The sequence below is a fragment of the Sus scrofa genome, chromosome 14 (assembly GCF_054392235.1).
Source record: "Sus scrofa isolate SSC_HxYL_T2T_F1_AM1 chromosome 14, Sscrofa_HxYL_maternal_Yorkshire_Landrace_v2.0, whole genome shotgun sequence".
NCBI classification, from domain to species: domain Eukaryota; kingdom Metazoa; phylum Chordata; class Mammalia; order Artiodactyla; family Suidae; genus Sus; species Sus scrofa.
The window spans coordinates 71,026,975-71,051,063 of NC_139396.1; the positions used below are offsets into that span (position 1 = coordinate 71,026,975).

At 55.9% G+C, this 24,089-nt stretch overlaps 1 protein-coding gene across 50 annotated transcripts in view; it reads right to left on the reverse strand.

The window, feature by feature from the left end:
- CABIN1 (calcineurin binding protein 1) overlaps positions 1-24,089 on the reverse strand; it is a 101,534-nt gene that overhangs the window by 50,853 nt on the left and 26,592 nt on the right. For 13 of the 50 annotated variants that reach the window (XR_014826040.1, XR_014826034.1, XR_014826041.1 and 10 more), the window contains 13 exons: positions 23,464-23,651; positions 22,571-22,723; positions 21,269-21,463; positions 18,405-18,647; positions 17,423-17,579; positions 15,723-15,838; positions 12,724-12,885; positions 11,967-12,173; positions 11,710-11,855; positions 9,508-9,769; positions 8,210-8,470; positions 4,893-5,044; positions 2,945-3,120 (listed from right to left, as the gene is read on the reverse strand). Coding sequence is in view for 25 of the 50 variants with exons in the window: in XM_021074238.2 (XP_020929897.1) it covers positions 2,945-3,120; positions 4,893-5,044; positions 8,210-8,470; positions 9,508-9,769; positions 11,710-11,855; positions 11,967-12,173; positions 12,724-12,885; positions 15,723-15,838; positions 17,423-17,579; positions 18,405-18,647; positions 21,269-21,463; positions 22,571-22,723; positions 23,464-23,651 (2,418 nt within the window). In the remaining 25 variants the exon portion in view is untranslated. Of the gene's footprint in view, positions 1-2,944; positions 3,121-4,892; positions 5,045-8,209; positions 8,471-9,507; positions 9,770-11,709; positions 11,856-11,966; positions 12,174-12,723; positions 12,886-15,722; positions 15,839-17,383; positions 17,580-18,404; positions 18,648-21,268; positions 21,464-22,570; positions 22,724-23,463; positions 23,652-24,089 lie in introns of all 50 variants that reach the window. The other 37 variants (XR_014826042.1, XR_014826038.1, XR_014826037.1 and 34 more) reach the window with 7 other exon arrangements.

Genomic DNA, 24,089 nt, shown 5'->3' on the forward strand with positions numbered 1-24,089 from the left:
AGGCTGGCTAGAGAGCCCCACCTTGAGGCCCTTTCTGGCTCTGGCATTCTGAGATGACATGGAGCACCTAAGGCAGGTAGTGGCAATCTTGGCCAAGCCACCACAGACACATTCCATGGCTGAGCCAGGCCAATCCATGCACCAGGCAGTTCTGCAATAGTCCTGCTCCCTGGGCCCTAACACCAACGAGCCTCCGACAGGGAGACACAGATCCAGCACCACCAAACCTGTGAGAACTTCCCCAGTGCAGCCTCACCCATGGCCGGGGGCAAGGACACTCAGACCCCAGGTGCACTGGGCTCCAGCCTGACTAGCCCTGCAGCTTCCCTCCATAGTGGGCTTCCTCATGGAGGACAGGTCATAGCACACTACCCCACTGAGGGTTCCTGCACCTCGGGCAAATCCTGGGACAGACAAAGGGGGAAGTAGGTGGGTGGGGCTGCCAGGAGCGGAGTCCCTACTGTCTCTGTCTCTGAGCTTGGCCAGCGCCCCTTTGGTCAGCTACGGGCATCCTCACCCTCCCAGCTGCCCAGAGGGGACCGGCTCTGACCCCAGTCAGAGTCTCAAGGCCTGAGAGCCAGTTCCAGGGCTTCTCACCTGGGCTGGGGACAGGGGGCAAGAGGCGTCTCACCCCAGTGTGGGTGGCAAAGTCAGGCCATGCTAAGAAGCCAGTGTTACCTGCCCAGCTGCCCATGTACAACTGGAGCCATCTTCCTCAATCTCTCCTGACCACAGAAACATGTAAGAAAGGACCTGGCCAACATCTGTGGTGAAGCACAAGCGCCCTAAAGTGGAGAGCAGCCCTGGACAGGGTCTCCTAGCCACACCCAAGGGAGTCCCTACGCTAGGCTCCCTGTCCAACTGGGCAATGAGCTTGACAGGCTCTGTGCTGCATGAGTCTAGGGCCTCTCAGGGCTGTATGCCCGGGGATACCACCCGCTCCTCTTCTGTGGCCACAGTGCAGCTGGGGAGAGTCAGGGTGCACAGTGAGGGTGAGCGGGCCCATGCTCTGCACTCCTCCCACCAAGCAGCCCCAATGCCCTGGAAGTGTCTGTGTCTAGAGGGCAGCTACAACCTGCAGACATCTGCATTTAACTCCCACAAGGCAGAGGTCACCCCCACCCCACACAGGAGGGCCCTGTGGCTCAGAGAAGGCCATCAGGTAAGTGAGTGACGGGGTTGGGCCTGGAACTCAGGTCCTTGGATCCCAGGCCACTCTACCCTGGCCTCCCCGCCTAACCTTGGGCAGGGCCCTGGGCCTTTCCACGCCTGCTTCTCTCCATCCACCCAGGGCAAGGCACACCCGCACTTGGCCTGTTCTGCACGGCAAGAGACCCAAGGCCTAAACACTCTGGCCCAGAGCCCGTCGGCCACCCCACCGGGTCACAGGAGGCAGAAGCAGAGGTGGGTGGTGTGGACCTCGAGAGCCCAACACAGCCCCAGACACTGGCAATCTGCTGCTTCCTCCCAAACCAGGACCTTTGTTGTCCAAGGACCACTTCTACCTTCTCAGGCCACAGCTATCTCAGGGTCCCAAACGTTTTCACATTGTGGACACTGCCTTCTCCCCAAGGGGAGCGGTATGTGTGGCGGTGTGGTGGGGAATAGGGAGGCAGGTTCCCAGCATCACTCACAGCCAGGCCTGGGTTCCCTGCACACCCGGCTAGGACTGGTAAGTGGGCCATGGGATCTCAAAGGCTCCACGTCATTGACAAGAGGCACTTCACAAAAAAGTTATTACCACCATTCCAAGGTGTACAACCAAAGAAATTACACTTGAGCCTATCTGCACAGCTCCCTACAAACCTCCAGCCCCAGTCACCCAGAACGGTACCATGCCAGCACCTGCCCCCAGCATCGCACTCCCCACAGCTCAAATGGACACGCATGTGCGCATGCCTGGGCCCAGGGACACCCTAAGAGGCGTCCCTCCATCCTGAAACCCGCCAGAGCTAAACTCTCACAGGAAACATCTGGTAGAAAGGAATTCCCAAAGCAGGGACTGATTCCAGGCTGCTTTCTCAATACTCTCAGGAGTAAAAGGTGGCAACAGGCTTTAACTTGATGCGAGGGAGGGGGAGGTCCTTGCTTTGGGAATGTGGGCGGAACCACAGCAGGAGGAGCAGACCCCTGGGAGGTGGTGGAGCCGCAAAGCACACACTCAACTCTGCACTCGGACCCGCAGCCTCTTCACATACCCCACACACCACAAGAACCCTGGAGGGACACCGTCAGTGTCCTCTCCTTGCAGGTCACAAGCCACACCCCCACAAGTCAAGCAGGGCCACCTGGTCCCCCATCAGTTCGGCTCTAGCCCTACTCTCATCCCTGCCCTCCAGGAACACATACACTGGGCCCTGCTGAGGTGAGCCCCAGCATTGTCACTGCCCCCAGGGTTCCACTTAGTGGCCCCCAAGGCTCACCAATCTGCCCCACTGCTGTGAAGGTGAAGGGACATGAAGAGACTGGCATGCAGGCCTTGGGTGTTAGTAAGGAATGTGGGTGACCGGCCACCACCTGCCCGTCCACATGGGAAGCCAGCTGATCCCACCACCAGCCCCTCTGGATTCCTGAGGTGACAGAGTGAGTCATGGCCTTTCCCGACCGTCAGAAAGACATGTCACAATACAGGTGTGAGATGGCTGATAGCCCAGGGCCACTCCGGGCAGCCCAAGACGCCAGGGCCTTGCGACTGCCCTTCGTGTCCCTGGCTTGTAGGCTCAGAGAGGCTCCCAGGTGGGTGGGTGGCAGGTGGCGACCCTGAGCATGTCTGGGAAGCACAGGATCACCGTGAGTCCATGAGGTTAATGAGCGGCCGCAACATTGCCCGTGTCACCCCAGACCCACACCCCCCTCACCAAAAGAGCAACTCATTGCCCCAAGCACCCTCCCCCACGACTGGCGTGCCGCCCTGGGCTGGCAGGAGGGAGAACAGGGACTGTACCGTCCGGCGTCGCCTGCTGGTGGGGTTTTTTACATTTGACGTAATCGTGGTCAATCGGAGTGGCTGTGTAAGGTGGGGATGTCAGACCTGGGCCAGAGGAGGGGAGGGAGGCTCCGGGGCCCGGCAGTGTCCCAGCTGAAGAGTGGGAGTCCTCGTCCACCAGGCAGGCCTTCTCCCTGTGGGGCAGAGGGTGGGGTGCAGGTCAGAACCTCTACATCATGGGAAACAGGAGGTGGGCAGGTCTGGATGGCACTCCACCCCCACTCCTGAGGCCGCTGCTCCCAGCACTTCCGCTGACACCCATGCTGGTTGGTGTCTAGGGGCTGAAGGAGCCGCCCCACAGTGCCCACTAAGGCTCCAGCCCCAGCTGGGCTGGCCCACAGTGCAAGTCTGAGGCCCAGGCCTCCTCAGAAGCACCCACCCAGCACCCCTCCAGGCTGAGTCAGTGCCCTTCGTGTGACACATAGGCCTGACAGATCTCATCCCGATGGATCAGTGTGCAGATCGAACATGTATGGATCAGATCAGTGTATGGATCGATCAGTGTGTGGGCAGAAGAGATTCTGAGATCACTGCACACTCACACATGGACAAGGATACCTGCTGCAATAAGCTAAGAATACAGAAACACCCGAAATGTCCATGGAAATGGCTACAGAATGTACAGAGCACCTATGCTCTGAAGTAACACGGACAAGAGCAGGACCAGACCCACTGCTAGGGAAAAGCAACTCTAGAGCACCTCCAAGAGTTTCTTTTTATAAAATAAAAGAAAATCCATGGGGAGTTCTCTGGTGGCACAATGGGCTAAGGATCCAGAGCTGTCACTGCAGCAGTTGCAGTGCAGTTTCAATCCCTGGCCTGGAAACTCCCGCATGCTGTAGGTGCAGCAAAAAAAAAAAAAAAAAGGAACTCTGATGATTATATTTATACCGTAAGCATGTGCAAATGCACAGAAAATCATTTGTGAAACAACTGTGAATAATGGCTAACTCTGGGAGTGAGAGGAGATTTGTCATGTTTTAGTCTAAACATTCATACACTGCCCACAAAGAAGAAAAAAAAAGTTCATGTACTGCCAGAATTTTATTTATTTATATATTTATTTTTGTTTTTTTGCCTTTCCTAGGGCCGTTCCCACGGCATATGGAGGTTCCCAGGCTAGGGGTTAAATTGGAACTACAGTTGCCGGCCTACGCCACAGCCACAGCCTCGTGGGATCCAAGCTGCGTCTGGGACCTACACCACAGCTCATGGCAATGCCAGATCCTTAACCCACTGAGCAAGGCCAGGGATCGAACCCGCAACCTCACCGTTCCTAGTCGGATTCGTTAACCACTGAGCCACGATGGGAACTCCCAGAATTTTAAACAACTAGAATATATCTGTGTATTACTTGAATAACTATTAAATTACAAAAAAGAATTACAATCAATAAAATACCATATCATTGCATCTTGGAGGCCCTTTATGACTATAACCTCTGGGCATACTGGATCCACCTGGGTGACCTGCCACACGCATGTCCCCTATCCCACAACCCCTCAGGCCTGGGGGACAGGCCCCATGTACAGGTCTGCCTGACACCTGGCAGAGCCCTACATGATACCTGGCTTGGCAAGGGTCCAGAAGTGGGGTGAGCAGTTCCCAGGCCCACTGAGAGAACTGTAGCAGGGCCCCGGCGTTCCCGAGCTCCTGCATCCTTCCTGACTCTCAGGAGAACAGGCAGTAGCCCAGGCCCTCGGGGGCCCTGCCCGTGAAGGATCCAGGGTAGGAGGCTACAGTGTGGACAGTGATGTCCCATAGTGGCCACACAGGCAGACCTGCACCAGGCATGGCCTTAGAGAGAGGTGATCAGGGGCTGCCAGACAGCCTCGCCTTCACGGGCTCAGCAGAAGGACCTCCGCCAAGCTGCCAGGAACCTGGCTGCCAGGCCAGCACTACTCACTTTTCTGAGGCTTTGGGCGCATTCTTCTCCTCGCCCCTGGCAAAGGGCCCTTCTGCGGCCTCCTTCATGAAGCTGACCAGGACCTCCGCACCAACTCCAGAATCAGGCCTCCCTAGGAGCTTCAGGATGGATGCATGGAGCCGGAAGTACACCTGGGACAGTGACACCTGGGTGTGAGCAGCCCTCAGGCTGCTGAGCTTTACCGCCCAGGCCAGGCACCACATGGGAACCACCTGCCAAGGGACGTGCCACCACACGCTGCTAACCCGCCCATCTATAGCTCATTCAGAGCCAGCGCTGACCATCAAAATGGACATGGATTGGCAGCATCCAACCCAGCACGTACCCAGGAGCCTCCTCCACCCACCCAGCACCTCTGAGCCTCTCCTGGCACCACGGAGAGTGAGCTTGCACACACGTGGCCTGCACACTGTGAAGGGGAGCGAGATTTCCACCTGTGTCCCAGCCTGGCCAGCCCACAGGCACAGGCAGGAGGCCAAGCTGTATGGTCAGCCCTGTGCCTGCCTGCCTTCCTTTCCTTGTTCTCACCACCCTTGTGTGTTTACAAATGCATGAGGCCAGAAGCCCAGCACGGCCAGAAGAGACCACACCACAGGTGGCTTGGTCTGCCCTGCCCATGCAGATGTGTGGCCACAGGCTCCGATTAACCAGCCTCTCTTCATCCAGAGGTGATTCTAAAAAGAAACCACTGAGGAGTTCCCTTCATGGCTCAGCAGTTAATGAACCTTACTAGGATCCATGAGGATCCAAGTTCGATCCCTGGCCTTGCTCAGTGGATTAAGGATACAGCATTGCCATGAGCTGTGGTATAGGCCACAGACATGGCTCAGATCCCGTGTGGCTGTGGCATTGGCCAGCAGCTACAGCTCTGATTTGACTCTGGCCTAGGAACTTCCTTAAGCCACAGGTGTGGCTCCAAAAAGAAAAAAAAAACAAAAAACAAAAAAAACACCACCACCTAGAACCCACCCCAGGTGAGATGCCTGGTGGTCCAGCCCAGACCACCCTTTCAAGGGGATACCCTGCACAGAGAGGCCCACACCCAGAGCCAGCTTGTGGACCACAGAGAAAGTGGGAAACTTCAGTTTTAGATGTGGGCACCTGCAGTGCCCAGGTGCCATGCTTTGGGGAGAGCCCAGTGTCCAACTGGCAAAGGTTATTCGAGCAGCAGGTCAAGCACTTGCAATGAAGGCTCAACAACAGAAGGGGGTTTCCACTGGGGTGAGGTTAAGTTCTTAAAGAAAAATGCTGTTTTTAAAGCAAGGCAGGGAGTTCCCGTCGTGGCGCAGTGGTTAACGAATCCGACTAGGAACCATGAGGTCGCGGGTTCGGTTCCTGCCCTTGCTCAGTGGGTTAACGATCCGGCGTTGCCGTGAGCTGTGGTGTAGGTTGCAGACGAGGCTCGGATCCCGCGTTGCTGTGGCTCTGGCGTAGGCCAGTGGCTACAGCTCCGATTCAACCCCTAGCCTGGGAACCTCCATATGCCGCGGAAGTGGCGCAAGAGATAGCAACAACAACAAAAAGACAAAAGACAAAAATAAATAAATAAATAAATAAATAAATAAAATTAAAGCAAGGCAGACTCCTGTTCCCACTGAGCGCCCTCCCCGAAGGCCAGTGGGCTGTGCTGGAGAGTGCGGCCTCGCTGAGTGGAAAGCAAGACAGAAGTGTGATGGGGAAGGACATGGGGCCTGGGCTGTGGATGCCGCCACCAGGACACTGCTGGGGAAGCAGCCCCATGCCTCACGAGGAGCCCACAGAGGTGTTCCAATGCTGCTCCACACTGCACTGCATGCAGCACTTCAAAACAGCAACTTGTTTGTTTTCGGCCACCCCCACAGCATGTGTAAGTTCCCAGACCAGGGATCGCATCTGCACCACAGCAACGACCTGAGCCAGAGCTGTGACAATGCTGGATCCTTAACCACTAGACCAGTAGGGAACTCCGAAAGGCAACTTTATGAGACTTTCTGTTTGCTCACAACACTCACATGTGAGTACAAGCATCCAGTCGCGGGACACCACTGATCCAAGTTAAATGACCCAGGAAACAGTCACAGACGTGCAGCCTGATGCACCCTTTGTGGGGAAGGGGGAGGCCTCACCCAGCAGGAGGGGGCGGGGCAGCCAGTGGGGGCTGGGGACAGGGGGCCTGAGGACAGGGACCGAGGCCCAGCTCTTTCCATCCCACCTTATCCAACGAGAAAAACAAGGGGAAGAGCAGCAAGAAGACATCCCTGAGTGTCACGCACTCACAGGAAATGAAGCCAGAGACAAGGACCAGGCCAAACTGTTCACAGAGACCACTGCGTGGGGACCCAGGACCACTGAGGACCTGACGGCCTCACTTTAAACACTTCTGAATTCCTGGATTCTTATTTCTTAACCACTAATATATGTTAAGAATCAGAAAAGAAAAAAAAAAAAAAAAAAACCTAAAGTAGAAAAGGAATAAGCAAGCAGATTCTGCCCCAAATTTCAATTAGTTTTCTGGGCACATGGGATCAGCAGGAGGGACATGCAGCCTCAGAAAGGACGACGCCAACAAGCCCAGGGTCTCAGGACGCCTGCACATGTCCATAGTCCCACCTCGCAGGGCAGCCCTGGGCAGGTGACAGCATCGTGGGAGACACTTTAGAAATGCTAAATGCAGGAGTTCCCGTCGTGGCGCAGTGGTTAACGAATCTGACTAGGAACCATGAGGTTGCGGGTTCGGTCCCTGCCCTTGCTCAGTGGGTTAACGATCCAGCGTTGCTGTGAGCTGTGGTGTAGGTTGCAGACGCGGCTTGGATCCTGCGTTGCTGTGGCTCTGGCGTAGGCCAGTGGCTACAGCTCCGATTCGACCCCTAGCCTGGGAACCTCCATATGCCGCGGGAGCGGCCCAAAGAAATAGCAAAAAGACAAAAAATTAAAAAAAAAAAAAAAAAAAAGAAATGCTAAATGCAAATCCAAGCAGCACACAGGTGGTCTGCTCTGGAAGGGCAAGGAAGACTTGAACCAGGGGTCTAGGGATCAGGTGGCCCACAGCTCAGTCCCAGCAGGCTGCAGGTGTGACTGCCCACAAATTGGAAGCTGAGGTCACTATCAAACCAGGTTCTCAGGCCTGTGCAGGCTGCTGAGAAGAGAACCCCATGCCCTGCCCCCAGAAAAGATGGGGGGTACCAAAGAGAGAGGGGAGAGGCTGTTTCACTTAACCGCTCAGAGGAGTTCACGGCAGGTTGCAGGAATCAGTGGGACCATTCCCCCCATCCAAACAGCCTCGACCACGCATCCCCACCCCAGGCCCACAGTGTCACCTCCAGGGCCTCCATGGCCAGCTCTGGAGGGTTATGGTAGTGGATCTTCTTAGGGTAACGGGCTGCCTCCTCGTGCAGGTAATGGCCAGCCTGCCGGTAGTGCCGAAGGTACACGGTGGGTGGCTGCTGCTGCTTCTCGGCTACCTTGCCTAGCATGTAGTGGATGAGCCACTCCTCCTCATCCCCGTCGCCCTCGCAGCGGGCCGCCGACGTGAAGCAGTGCCTGGCAGTCTCCAGCATGCTGTCTCGCCGGTCCTCCATCTGTAACGAGACCACGCCGGCCACCCTCAGGCTTCCTGACCCCACAGCGCACCTGAGAGCCCCAGACTCCGAGTGTGATCACCATCTCCCAGCGGGTACACTGAGCTCAGGAGCCTGGGAACTTGGCCAGAGTACCCACCAGGCAAGGCACTGGGCTGCCTGGAAACCCAGCTCACCTCATAGCAACCTGTGTCCTTCCTTCCACCTCCAGCCCCCACATATCTGACAGTTTATGAGCTTATCCAGTACCTTACCGACCACCCTCTGAAGGAAGCCCTGTGCCCAAGAGGGAGCCCCAGCCAACAGCAGCCTGGCCCAGAGGTCTAAGGATGGGTCTAAGGACACGAGAGTGAGCCCTTGTCTCTCACCCTCTCACAGAGAGCAAGTAGAGTGGCAGACGCACTCCTAGGGGCATAGCAGGACCCTGCCCCCCTCCAGAGGGACCAGGGTGTTTGTAAAGGGTGAACTACAGCCTTGGAGACTGTGTGTCTGTGGCCAGGACAGAGGATCAACTCTCAGAGGCTTTCCCTTGGGAGAGCTGCCTCCCTCGGCCCTGGGTAAGGGGCTCCAGCCGGCACTCCGATGCTGTCCACACATGATCTCTGGTGCACGCACCCCTCACCCGAGGCTCAAGGGCTGGGAGCTGAGTGAGAACTCCCATGTGGGGTCACAGAGGGTTTCGGGCCCTCCCTCCTGCCCCGACTCATCTCTCCTCATCTCAGGGCCAGAGGAGGGGAGGGCCGTGGGCGCCAGGCTCTGGCCAGGGCACTGCCTGCAGCCCATAAAAGTAGAGCATGCTTGGATACAGGGGCACCCATGAGTCTGCCCAGTGGATGCTTCTCTACATCAATGTCCTGCAGTGATAATTCTGGGACCACCCCAGTGCTCCAGATTCTTCTTGGAAAAGAAAAGGAGAAACTGTCGCTAGGTGAAATAGGGCAGGAAGAACCGCAGTGTAGGACCAGGACACACTGGCACCAACCACAGTGTGGCTGCCACCTGGGCATGGGCCTGATGGGAGGAAAGCAGCCCCTCACCTGCTGCACAAGCTCGGGGGGCAGCTCAGGCCTCCACTGCTTCAGCTGGCGTGAGGCAAAGGAGTGTAGGGCATAGGACATGGTGCCAAATTCAATCCACAGGGAAAGGTTGGAGCTGTCAATCTCCAGCGCCCGCCGGAAGCAGTTCAGGACCGGCGTCGCATGCTTCCAGATGGGCCCATCACTCTTCAGCTCATTGGAGTTTAGCTTATCCTGAATGCGGCTGGCCCGGGCCAGGGCCATGCCCGCCCAGGAATCGAACCTGCAACCACGACAGATCCTGCTCAACACACTGCCGCCACCCTCACAGCCCCACAGACTCAGTGCCTGCAGCTCATGCAGGCTGGCACATGGATCGCCCCACAGCAACACCACAGCCACCAGTGTCTCTAAGCCTCAGTTCCTGACCCACCTCATGGGAAGATCACCAGGACACAAGTCACCCAACACCCACAGGCCCCCAGGCCTCGTTCTAAGAGCCTGGTTTCCCTCCTCCAGCCTGGGGGGTTTCCCCACAGGATGGCTCTGACAGGAGGGGCAGGGGCTGCTCCACGGGTGCACGGCCACAGCCTAGCCAAGGTATCACCCTGACAGTGGCAGGGGCTGCCGCCTACACTCAGGAGCAGCAGCATGGAATAGCTAAGACCCCTGAAACCCACATCTCTGGTTCCTCCCCAGGACCCTGAACAGACCCTGCCCTCTCCAACTCAGTCCCCAGTGGCAAGATGAACAATGAGGGGACCACACCATGGCTAAGACCAGTTCCTCAGAAACAGGGTGAGAATGCAAACACCTCTCTGAGACACCAAGGTGATTTCTGGGCCCTCAAGAGCCTAGAACTCTGCATCACGTGGGCCCAGCTGCTCCCGTGTGGAAGATCAGGGACCACAGAGGCCCACAGACCTCTGGGCAGTGAGGATGAGGAGGCACCGACCAGGGAGTGGGATACAGGCCTGAGAGGAATGTGGGAGGGAGCATGGGGTAACGCCAGCCTGCCCAGGGGTACCAACATCAGGGACATCCCCCACAAGGAGCCTCCTGTCGGCTCTGTTGCTCTGCCCCAAGGGAAGGACCACGCCATGCAGTAGGCATGAGCCCACTGCTGCCTGAAACCCAAATGGACACGAGCATGAATAACCATAACACGCACACACACACAATCATAGAAATGCTGCTCTCTGCCACCAGGAATCACGTCCTGATCTAGCAGAGCACCACGCAGCCTGCAATGGAGTGCTGGCCTGTGGGGACAGTTGCCCTCAAAGGGCGTGCAGGGTGGCCCTGGTCCATGCAGCCTGGCAGAGGGCTAAGTTGCACTAGGCCAACCACCAGCTTCCCCTCCCAAATGTCACTACAAACTGCCAGGCCAAGTTGGGCCAGTGATCATGGGTGGAGAAAAACACTCCTCCTGGCGTCCTCACAGACTCTTTTCCTGCAGGAACCCCAACAAACACTGCAGCTGGAACACCAGGCCCAGGTCACACCAGTCCCCCTCAGATAGGCGGCGTCACCACGCAACCTTCCAGGTGTGGAGGCAGCGAGGGCTGCTCTGTCCTGCTGGGAGCGCTCAGCCAGGACCACCACCACCACACAGCACCCTGCCTGGATGGAACCACTGGTTGAGCAGAAGGGGGCCCAGGACAGCCCTGCCCCCAGCTTGGTGGTCGTGTGATCCCGGCCCTGCTCCCTGTCTAGGTGGGTCCTGACGAGGTAGAACCTCCGTTCCCAAGAACTCCTGGGAAGGCTGCCTGCAGATGCCACTGGACCCTTCAGACGCAAGTCAGCACAGAGAGGCCTGGTGTTCACCTTGACCTTCCCGAGGCGGGGGTGGGGGGTGGTTCTCCATCAGCATGTCAGATGGATGAGCCTGACGGTTCCTTCAGGACAGGCAGGCCAATCACTGTGTTTTAAAAAGCCACCAAAGGGCCCACTGGGAAGAGAGCACAGGCCTCACGGACAATGGGCTCTCCTGCCGATAGCACTGACTCAGAGAGAGGAAAGCGCTCTGGCCTGGGTGTTTCCATTATTCCCCGCCCCCACCCCCAAACGAGAAAATAGCCACAGCAAAGACACTGCAGTGGAAGAAGCGAGAGTCCACAGCAGCTGATCTCTCAGGGCCCTGCTAACCCGCCCTCGCCTTCTCCCCTGTCTCCTCGCTGTGGGCAACAAACCTCAAACTGGCCCCATGAGAAGCCTGCTGACCTGTTGGGGCAGATGCAGATGTCGTGCATGTAAAACTTGATGGCCTTGGACTGCTCCTTGTTTTTGAAGTGGTAATCAGCCAGGAGGTAGTAGAGCTCGTTCACCACGGGAGGGGAGGGGTCAGCCCCTTCTGGGAGGCAGGGCACCTGGCAGGTGAGAGGGCAGGATGAGGGAGGTGGGGCCAGGACCCTTCACTGCCCAGTGCCCTGATGTCTGGTGCAGAGCAGAGAGGGGACGCGGCCTGCACAGGATCCCACCTCAGCAGAGGTGCCTTCAATGTAGGCGGAGACCTTGTCCAGGCTCAGGGCCGGCCGCTCAGTTCGGGGCACGATGGTGGCAATTCTCTTTAGGAGATTGGCTAGGTCGGCTGACACAGTGCTGGTCTTGTAGCTGTCGAACTCAGGGAGGGTCTTGGGCTTAAAGTACTCAAACATGAAGAGGGCATCCTCCCATATCAGGTCCACCTTGACACAAGACAGAGGCAGGTCACAGTGTGGCCAGGTGAGGCACACAGGAAGAGCCATTCCAAGAAACACACGCATTCAGTGTAGATGAAACCACATCCACTATGGAGCCTGAAGTGACTCCCACATACATAAGAGCCCTACTCACCAACGGCGGTCCCCAAACCCTACTGTACAAGCTGGCACAGGCCTGGTCTCCTCAGGACAAGCGTGGGGGCAGAGAGTGAGTTCAGGGGGCCAAGCCAGAGAGCTGGTCCCACGGCGAGTGAGGCAGGGGCAGGCCACTGATGCCTCCACACCTCAGCGCCTGATCAGTCACCTGGTTGCCAAATACTGACTGAGCGCTTGCTCTGGGCAAGGGTTGAGCTGCATGTTGTGTGGGGTCATGGTGGGGACTCTGTGCAGTGACTAAACTGGAGGAAGAATATACTGAAAAGTGCCAGGCTGCGTTTTTAAATTTTCAGTCAATGTTCATGAAAACTAGTGTTTGCAAGGAGAGCCCCTCCTCCAGGCAGTGCAGTCCACCTGGGAGGCACAGGCCCCGCCTCACCTGCTGGGCCGAGTGCTCCTCCAGGTACCTGGCCTTGCTCTTCTTGCTGGGATAGCTGTACAGGCAGTAGAAGCACTGCTCCAAGGCCGTCTCCAGCTCCTCCTTGTAGGGGTGAGTGTCTTCAGAGGGGGACGCAGCAAGCTCCTTCTGGAGGACGCGCACCTAGGGCAGTGGCAGGAAGAGGTGCCTGGGAGTGGGCTGTAGCCCCTCCACCCCGGAGGGTCTGAACCCCAGTCAGTCTCCAGCAGTTTCTGCTACACGTGCTTACTTAGCCATTCATCTGGCCCCAAATACCCACTGAGCACCTTCTTCCACAGGCAGAGTGAGACACCTGTCTGCCCTTGGGAAGTTCATATTCCAAAGGTGAGGTGTGAACTGAATACGAGCCCATCAGACTTTCACAGACACACATCAGTGAGGACCACAGAGGTGATGACACCTGGGAGTCAGATGCCACAAGTACTGACACACCCAACTATTAGCAAACACACACCTTTTCAAGCATCCATGTATGTTTACCACAACTAGATAAAAAGCAAGTCTCAACAAATAACAAAGACCAGGTATAATATAGACCACATCCTCTGAATATAATCCAATACAGTTAGAAATCAATTACTTAGAGTAAATGATATCAAAACTTGTGGCATGTAGCTAAAAATGTACTTGGGATAAACTTACAATCTTCCAAACAGGTATTAGAAGAGTGATCACTAAACAAAGCATTCATTTTAGTAAGTTAGAAAAAACACAAAGCACATCCAAAGCAAGTAAAAAATACTAAAGTGGCAATTAAAGAACTACAAAGCAAAGAAAAAAAAAAAGGATCCATAAACCAATAGCTAGTATCTGGGGAAAATCTAATTCCGATAAACTTCATGAAAGACTGGTTTTCCAAAAAAAGGGAAAAGAAGCACAAATAAATGATTTTAGCAATGAAAAAGTAGGCATAACTACAAGTACTATGGAGACTTAAAGTCATAAGCAAACACCATGAACGATTTTATGCTTACGTGGATATTATTCCAAACATGTAACTGACTTTAGAAGAAAAAATCTAAACAAACCTATCATCACTAAATAAACAAAGTCAACAGTATAAACTTTCCTGAGGGTGGGGGCAGAGGGGTGGTGGTGGCAAAAGTGCTCTCTAGACCGGGGGTGCGGGGACAGGGGCAAAAGCTCCCAGGCAAACCCTGCATTGCCTCTTTCTGCACAGCCTGGCAGCTAAGAATGGCATTTACACTTTTATTTATTTTTATTTTGTATTTATTTATTTAGGTTTTTTTGGCCTTTTTGTCTTTTTCAGGGCCGCACCTGCGGCATATGGAGGTTCCCAGGCTAGGGGTCCAATCCAATCTGAGCTGTGGCTTTCACCCTATGCCAGAGCTCCTGCATTTTCCCTTCACCTACTGTCTATGGCTGCTCTGGGGCTACAAAGGGCATGCCAAGTAATTTCAACAGAGATCTATAGCCTAAAAGGCTAAAAAACTATCTGTCCCTTTCCAGAAAAGGTTTTGTTGACCTGTGGCCAACAGCATAAGACAAGGGAAAAAAAAGAACTATAAGGACTGAAGTGGGGGGAATAGCTATTTATGGATGATATGACTGTCTACCCAGGAAATTCAAGAAGTCTATAACCCACTAGAATTAATAAAAGCAATAAGCAAAGGAGCCATGCTTAAGAGAAATTTCACAGTCCATCACAAAAGGGACAGACTAAGAAAACCTGGGAGCAGGCCATATAGTCATGGCCCCTGCCACCTGCCCTCTACTCTTAACCACGCCCCCCCCAGTCCACACATGCTGCAGGGCCCCAGGCAGCATGGGGAGGTGGGGCAGGCACAGCCTCCTGCATACTCACTGGCAGGGCAGGGGCGGCAGATCCCAGGGCAGCCGGGCAGACAGTACATACCCCGCCTGGCACAGCTCTGCCCTCGGAGCTCACAAGGTGGGGCAGACACTCTGGCATCCACAGCTGGGGCTGGAGCCCCTGGACACTAGCCAGCTCCAGGGCCCTGAGCTGGAAGGGTCCCTTGGCAAGGCTCCACGTCCTCAGCACCAGAGCTTTGCAAACTGTGAAGTCCTACATGCACATGAGCTCTACACAGTCGCAGCCTCGGTTACTCCTTCTACCCACATATATTAAGCACCTACTGTGTGCTAGGGCCCTGGATGCAGCAGTGAACAAAACTAACAAAATTCCTAACTGCATGGAAGGTGCATCTCAACAGAGAAGAGACAAACAATAAATAAAATGGCATGCTAGAAGGTGACAGGTGGCGAGAGCCATGGGGGAGCAGAGGGCACAGAGGAGACAGAAAGACCCTGGAGGGAGGCTGCAGCCCAGGGAGTGTGCCGAGGAGAGGTTGGCAACTTTTGCTTAAAGAGTAGACAGCAAATATTTTGGTAGCTGGGGCTTCCCAGGCTGCCACAGAGCTGTATAAGCAGCCACGGGTGATCTGCAGGTGGTGGGTGTAGCTCAGTTCCACCACGTCTATTAATGGGCATGACAAGCTGGGCTGGGTGACACTCCGGGCTCTGACACCTGTCTGTGTGCCACCTGGCTTCCCACTCAACAGTGAGGCAGGGGACAAGGATCACCGCCTTGTCCTCAGCGAGCTTGGTCAATCTCAGCTGGCAAGTGAGAGGAGGCCTGGTCGTGCTCCCTAGCATTTACTGACTGGACAAACACACTGGCTACTGACTGAGCAGTAGCTGGAACGACCAGTGCTGCCAGGCAAACAGGACCCAGCAGAAGGCAGTGGTGAATGCAGTGATCACTCCTAGAATTACTGCTAGGGTAACCCAGTCAGCCCCCATGCCTGACATGTAACAGACTCAGTAAAGACCAGAGGATCCACATCCACCCACAGCTCAAGGTCCCCAGAGCTCCCAGCCTCGGGTCACAGGGAAACCAAGCTCGGACGTCTGGCAACTCTGAGCGGTCACAAACATGCAGCAGCAAGGGACGGGCAGGCAAGTCCCGCAGCACTTACATAGAATCGCAGCAGAGCCCCATCAGAGTTGCAGCACCAGGATCTCCGGCCCAGATATTCATGGGCTGTGTTGAGCAGCATGAGGGAGGAGGGGAGCATGGGTGGCTCAGCCATCACTGGGAAGACACCAGACGGACAGACAGGGTGAGCGTGGGAGTGGCAAGGCTCAGCCCCCTCCACTGTTTGCTGTGGCACAGGTTCCCTGGCCTGGGAACTTCTGAATGCCATGGGCGTGGCCAAAAAAAAAAAAAAAAAAAAAAAAGCAGAGTATTTCTTACCAGCTCCACAGAGACTGCAGAACAAAGTGGACAGAGGCTTACAAAAGGGTGTGACAGCCTTTCTGGTCTGGCTCCTTCCCAAGTCCAACACACACAGCCCACTCTGCTGGGTCCCTGCCCAGCTGCGCCCTTTGCCCAGCTCCATCAGGCCTCAGCTGGATGTCCCCCTCTCCCCAGGCCACTCATGCAGGGCACTGTTGGAGTTTTGGTGGTCCCATCTGTCTCCCCCATTGTGAATCCGTCAGAGCCAGGGGTTCTTATTCATGGGAAGTGACCAGTTGACAAACACCCAGGGAGGAAAGGAAAGGACTTCAGGCGAGAGAGCGAGTGGCAGAAAGGAACCAGCTGGTGGGCTCCATGGTCGCTGAACATAGTGGACCTTCTTTGCTGTCCACTTTGCTGAATTGCCAAATTACTGAGGAAAACCCCAATAAATTCAAGCTTAAGCTAGTTGAATAAGTACATAAATACATGTATTATAATCACAGCTATATAAAAGTACAGATATACTAACCAAGTCCAGACAGAAAGCGCAAGAAAACCAAGGGGAAAAATCCATTTGGTAGAATTATAGACACTCTTTACTTAAACGCCATTTAGCATTGTTTTCATGTAATTTCTTTCACTAACTACATTTTCTATCACTGCCCTGACACAGCTTGAGTGCCGTCTCCACAAAGGGTCCTGGCTGGCCACTGGCCCCTTCAGGCCTTCCACACGGCACTTGGCACCACCGAGCTGGCATCAACTTGCCACGACAGTGATGGCTTTACTGCTCCATTCTGCCCTCCAACAGCCCTGAGATGGGGCCTCTGTCACCAGTGTGGACCTGGGGAACAGGCGCTGGTATGGAAGGACTGGACCAAGGTCACACAGCTAAGAAGGGGAACCTCGGAGTTCCCATCGTGGCTCAGTGGTTGATGAATCCGACTAGGAACCATAGGGTTGCGGGTTCAATCCCTGACCTTGCTCAGTGGGTTAAGGATCTGGCGTTGCCGTGAGCTGTGGTGTAGGTTGCAGACGAGGCTCAGATCCCGAGTTGCTGTGGCTCTGGTGTAGGCCAGCGGCTACAGCTCCGATTTGACCCTTAGCCTGGGAACCTCCATATGCCATGGGAGCAGCCCAAGAAATGGCAAAAAGACCAAAAAAAAAAGGGGGCGGGGGGGGACCTGGGCTTGCTGGCTCCAGGAAGGAGCTGGCTGGCACTTCTCATGGGCACCCGCCACCTGTGCCAGACATGAAACACTTCACACCATGACCCCACCCCCACCGCATGATGGGCTCCCTGAGGAGCCTCTGCCTCTGTCCGATTGCCCAGAAACCCTGCTGCCCAAGCCCAAGCCTGCTGGTGGCTCCTGGACAGGGCTGCAACTCTGCAGATACCTGGGCCAAGGGCCTCCCCTACTGGACCATGGTCCACACCTTCATCCACTGGGTTCTGGAGCTGCTGCTGGTGGCACAGGGAGTGGAAGGTGTCCTCCTCCTGCCGAATAATCCGGTGTAGGATGATCCAGGGCAGCACTGAGGATACATGGGGTTCCTTGGGCTCCTCCTGCACGGCCATGCTGCAGTCTATGACCTGGGGGGACGAGAAGTCACACAGGGCCAGCTCTCCGCCGGGACGCAGCCTCAGGGCCAAGTGGGCTGGGTGCAAGGGGGCACACTGCCTGCCCATCCCCACCACTTTGATGAGTTACACCAACACAGCAGCATCCCTATATGTCATTCCAGAGCGCCAGGGCTGGGGGCAGGGGGGCCAGGGGCGGGGAGAGGAGTGCCAGCTCTGATCGTCCTCCCTTGTGCCACATGGAGTTCTGGATGCCCCCAGCACCTACTGTGTGCTTGGCCTTGTGCCAGACATGAGGGTAGCAGAGATGGATGGGGCATGGGGGAGCGGACAGCCCAGGGGGAAGAGAGCCCAGGACCAGCCTAGCTGCTGTGGTGCAAACAGACAAGGGCTGTGGTGGGGCCACAGAGGTGGGGTGGGGACAGGCAGAAGGCTGCCCTGAGCAGTTGTGCTGCGGCCACTGCCAGAAAGGGCAGGTAAGTGGGAGGTGAGGAAGGACAGGGAGGCAGTGGGACAGGAGCAGTGGGTCAGGATGACTGGCCCCTGGGGAAGCTATGGGGGAGGCATTCCCCTAGTTCTTGGAAAGGTGCCTCCATGGAAGGGCAGCAGCTGCACTAGAAGGGCAGGGAGGCCCCGGGAGGCTTGGGCTCAGCAGAGCGGGGAGGCCAGTGGAGCTCAGTGCAGTACCGTCTCTAATCCCAGATGTCGGCCGTGGCCCTGCAGATCTGTCCCTGATGCAGCCAGAAGCCAGTGCCCCGGTGAGGTGCCCATTGGCAGCAAGGGGTGGCGTAGGAGAGCCCTTCTTCTGGGGCCAGCAGGCAGGGAGGGGCAGGTTACCTGAATGAGGTTGTTGGTGAGCCGGGTGAGGCCGGTGGTAGAGGATGAGTCCTTCAGGATGCCACCGCCACTGTCTGCAGAGAGTGCCTGCTCAATGCCCAGGAGCAGCTGGGTCACTGTGGCCACCCACTCCTCCTTGGCAGTGGCATCACTAGCATTAACCATCTGCTGGACCGCCTCATTCAGAGCCACGTCAGAGCACTCGAAGCACTGCTGGTGGTCCTCCAGCCGGAGCAAGGAGTCCTGCACAGGGAAGCGTGGAGGTGCCTGAGAGCTATGACCAGCTCACCATGCCTGGCTCAGTCCAGGGCAGGCTCATGCGCCGGGAACCTCACCCCTGAACCTCAGTCTCTTCATCAAGAAAGTTGGGCACTGCGAGGAGACCAGAGCCAGCAGGTAACCAAGGTGCAGCCCAGCAAGTCCAGCTGCTTGGCCAGTCCTCAACCAAGCTGCCTCCACCCCCGAGACCCAGGCCACCTGCTGCCAGGTGCAGGGAGACCCGGAACATCGCGCTCACTCTCATTCCCCTTCCCATCTCTCTGGAAGCCTGGCTTTCTGTCAAGCTCCCTCTCCTTCGCTCCAGAACCCAGTCCACTTGAACAGCTCAGGTCTGAGCCTCCTTTGTCACTGGGTCAGGGTTCAGGGCGTAGCCTGTGAACCCTCAGGGCTGCTGCTTGTCAGGCTCTGACGTGCCCCAGCCCATCCAACCTTACCACACAGCTGCCACCCTCCAAGGTGACAGACAGGTGTGGGGGCTGAAACGCAGCTGAACACCAATTAAAACCACCAACTTAAAAGCCCTAATTGCTGGGAAAACCAAGCCTGTGTTTTTTCAGGGAAAAGCAGCACCAAGCAGAAGCCACTGAAGTTCACGTGAAGGAGCCAAGGGGGCTGACATGGGGGCTGCAGGCCTGAGCCAAGTCAGTGACAAGATGAGGACCTGCCAGGATCATCCTGTGACATAATCCCCAGAGCTCAAGGCCAGAAAGACCTAAAAAGAATAACCGCCAAGCAGATGAGGAGACTATACCACCCCCAGCTGTGACAAAAACATAAAGGAACTATCAGAAATAAGAGGAATGCAGTGAAGTGGCTAGATTTAAAATAAACATGCCAAAATCAACAGGGGTTCTGTAAACTAGAAGTGTACAGTTACCAAACATAATGACCAGCAAAAACATCCTGCTCAAACCAGCAACCCAAAGTATTAGGCCCAAGAATCAATGCAACCATAAGGAAACTGAACCATTGAAGAACACAGCAGGTGGCTTGTCCACATGGGGAAAGTGAGTCTGCGTGTCTGGGCAGGGCAGGAGCAGAGGGGTCCAAGTCAGACCCCAGCCCTACAAAAGCCTCATGAAGCTTTAAATGCCAACAGGAACCCAACACCTAACACTGCTCTGCCTGTCGATCGACACGCCCCCTGCCGACCTCTCTCCCGCCAGGGCCAGCTCCAGGGCACTATGGGACCTCCAGTCTGTCACTGTGCTCCAGGAGGGTAGCACACTCTTCTAGTCTTGGAAAGGCTTTCTAAGCATAATGAACAAAACCACCAACGTTTGAAAACATCAAGAGGTCTGCTGACATAAAGATTCAAAAAAACACAAGTTGCAATTTAAAAGCAAACAACAAACTGGGAAAAAACATTTGATGAGAAAAAGACTAGTATATAAAAAGCATACCAAGTCAATAAGAAAACACACCCCCATGAGGAAACTGAGCAAAAACCAAGAATCACTTTTGCAGAAAGCAGCAGCTTCCACAGCCCTGGGCCTGGCCCAGCACCTCTGCAGGCAGCAGCCCGTTCCCACAGTGGGGCACCCACCACGCCCGGGGTTCCAGACCACAGAGCGAGATGACCTGGGCCACAGGGCTGGCTTGCAGAGGCGAGGGCTGGTCTTCCTGACATGCCAGGTGTCCCTCCCACACAGCCACAGGCACTGAGGCTGTCACGTCTTGCCCCTGCTCAGCGTGGGCTGGCCCTTTCTCCTGTCTCCTCCTCACCCCATCCCTCCCCTCATCAGGGAGAAGATGCCTCTGCTTGTTCCCAGTCACACCTCTTAGCCACTTCCCAGCTCAAGAGTTATTAAAATGTCTCACAAGATCTAAGCAAAAAGCCTGGGGAAGACGGGGCTCTTCCCAAACCAAAGGGAAAGGACCCAATAAAATAATAAACATAAAGGACAGGGAGAAAGCAGCACCTCTACTGCAACTAAGCACATCCTGTTGATCATCATCTGTGTCTGTCTCCACATCTGACTCCACGAGTGCTGAAGACGGTAGCGGGTAGATCACCAGCCTGTCCAGGGCTTGTACCCACCAGATTGGATGCCAACACACACTGACTCACAAATCCCCACAACAGGCCTCGGAGGCAAGTACCATGGTCATTCCCGTTCCAGAGGGGAGAGGCTAAGTAACCGTCCAGACCCCAGCAAGCTCTCAGCGGGGTTTAATGCTAAGGATAGGAGGCTTGCAGGGAGCCGAGAGGGCAGGAGGGCCTCACGCAACACTCCTATCCTTCTCCACCAACTCTGTGACTCTACGTGGCTCTTTACCTTACCTTGACCCTTCGCAGCGTACAGACACCTCATCCACTTTTCTATGTACCTGATAGCTCATATAGATCAGAATGAAAGCCAGGCAGGTGAACAAAAGGGAAGACGGATAGCTAGAGCCCTGTCTCCCGCACAGGCATTCAGAGCAGGCGCAGGCTCACCTCAAGTCCTGCAAGCCTGGGTTCCAACTCCCCTGAGCCTTCTGACCTGTCTTTCTGGTGCTGAGGTGGCGCATTTCCTTCCACTTCTCCTTAGAAACCGCCCCAAGCAGGAGGCTGAGCGCAAGGGGTCCCAGGCCACACCCACCTGCAGCAGCAACAGCTGGGCCGGCCTCTCTGGCACGGATGTCATGAACTCCAGGTGCTTGGCCCGGTCGAACCCACTGGGGCACAAGGTGGGACGGAGCAGGCGCACCACGGCCTTGTGGTCACCAGCCTCGTACAGTCGCTGAGTCTCCTCCAGGGACTGGCACCGTTCCAGCGACCTCAGGTTCTTGTCAATCTGGAAAATGCCCAGAATCACTGCCTGACAAGCCCCGCATGGGCTCCCTGGGTGCGGCCAGTGTCCTATGTTTAGCACACCCGAGGGAGGTGCACGCTTACAGTGATGCTTCATAAAGAGTATTTCTATGGAGTTCCTATTGTGGCTCAGCAGAAATGAACCCGATTATCATCCATAAGGATGCGGGTTCGATCCCTGGCCTCATTCAGTGGCTTAAAGGATCTGGTGCTGCTGTGAACTGAGGTATAGGTCACAGGGCAGCTCAGATCCCGTGTTGCTATGGCTGTGGTGTAGGTTGGTGGTTATAGCTCCGATTCGACCCCTGGCCTGGGAACTTTCATATGCCATAGGTGTGGCCCTGAGGGGGGAAAAAAAAAGAAAAGAAAGAAAAATAAAAGAGTATTTCTATTAAGGTCAAGACACTTACATCTTTGAAGAACAAACACACAAAATCCAAAACTACCCCAGAAGCAGAGAAGTTCCAGAAAGTGTCTGCCAAGAAGCTGAATGGCCTCATGGTCACAGTTCAGCAAACTAGACTCGTGGACATACAGAGTGTCAGGTGGCCAGAGAGCCAGCAAGCCCTAGGCCCGAGGCTGACCCAGAGAACCCCATCCTCACAGAAGGCCCACTGAAAAGGCAGTAGGGGTACTGCAATCAGACCTGCCCCAAAACACCTCTGTAGGCATCTGAAGGCCATGTTCAGACCATGTGGATATGTCACAGACATGGAAACGTGGGCGCAGGGTCTTAGGCTGCACAGTGAGAACAGGATTAGAACCACACAGCGCTGAGCCAGCACCCGGGCTGGATCAGCACTGGCTGCCTCTTTGGGGCTTTCCTTGTCATCCACTGGGGCTGCTGCCACACGCAGGCCAGGGAGCTGAATGACACCCCTTCTCCATCCTGCCACAGACACCTTCACTCTGCTCCCACCACCTGCCCCCGGATGCACTCCCCAGCTGGGCCTACCTGCAAGTCCGAGGTGCCCAGAGGCCCAGAGCTGCCCTGGGCCCTGGGCCACCCTGCTCAGCTCGTGGGCTGCTCTCCCAGTCCTCATGGACAGCTCAGACCTCTGACCAAGAAAACACCTTTAACCCCCCTCACCTCCTCCAGGGAAACGACCGAGTCGTTGTGGAGGTTGGGCAGGCGGATGACGATGTCCCTCTGCTGGGCCCCTGGTTGTGTGCAGATGGCCGAAGAGCGTTGCAGCATCTCTGTGCAAATGTCGTAGTTCTCCAGAGCCTGCTCCATGTCCCCCTAGGCCAAGTAGGGTAATTGCTGCATGGTACTGGGCACCTGCCTTCCTAACCCCCCCACCCTGGACGCCTCGAGGGCATGTGGGCCCGACTGCTCCCCCCCACAGAGGGGCTGGCACAGAGCTGGGGCACAACAAGCATATGCTGATGATGGAAACCAACTGCAGCTCTAGGGGAGAGCTGTCACTCTCGTGGTGGAAGTGGGGACACCAGGACATCTGAGGGAGGGCGACAATCTGGTTGAGGAATCCAGCAAAGGTGGCAGAGCCAGGACTAGACCCCAGCTGGTTCCAGTTCCAGAACCGATTTTTGCCTGTGCGTTCACTCCACTGCAAGGCACCAGGTGCCAAGTGTGTGAGGGGCAGGGATGGCCGGCCCACCCTAGCCCTCCAGACACACTGCAATCATGGACAGGTGCCCACTCCCATCCAGAAAGCTCTGTGCGCCCCCTTCCCCGGGTGGGCACTCAGGCTCTCTCAGGAAAACATAAGTCAAGGGTCAAAGCTGTGAGGCAACCTCGTGTGGGTCTCTGGGGGCATGTGAGCCCCTCCCAGAGCCGCACTGTGCTCAGATGCACCTCACAGATAGTGGGCCTGCCAGGATTTCCAAGATGCTACAGGTTCCCCACCTTGTCCCACGTCCTCACACTGAGCCCGGCGCCCAGGCCGGTCCCACACACATGCAATGCCCTCCCAGCTCGCTGCCAGGGCACCCTCCCCCAGCAGCCCACCACAGACCAACCTGCAGTGCCAGGAAGCGAGCCTTCAACCAATACACACGGACCACAAACTCCAGCCAGCCATCCTCAAACAGGTCCCGCTGGGATGAGGCAAACGACAGCTGCAGGAGGTCCCCCAGGAAGTGGGTTCCTGGGAAGTCAGGCCCGAACCTGCTGTTCACCACCCCTGCAGGGCAGCTCCGAGGAGACACTAAAAACCATCAGGCCAGAGAGAGTCAGCCCATGTGCAGGCCCTGATGCCCTTATGCTCCCCGACGTTGGCCCCAGTGGCCCACAGCCCGAGGGACAGACAACGGAAAGCCACACAGGCTTGGGAGAGTGGGGGATGCAGAAACCCTGGGGGCTGGAGGCCCTTGAGCTGCAGACTAGACCTGGGTCACATCTTTGGTCACTAGGTGGTGGCTAAAGTCAGAACGATCCATATCACCTTGTCACCTGGGCCAATTACTGGGGACAGGTAAAGTGCCACATGATAACCTGAGTAAAGAGAAATCCCATAACCCTTGATCCTAAGAGACAAAAGCACTGCCAGTGGCTCCCTTAGGGCTCAGCTGCTGTCAACTGTTTTTTGAGCACCCAGGTACTTCGTGGAGACCTGGCTCTCTTCTGAGCAACAGCTGACACAGGC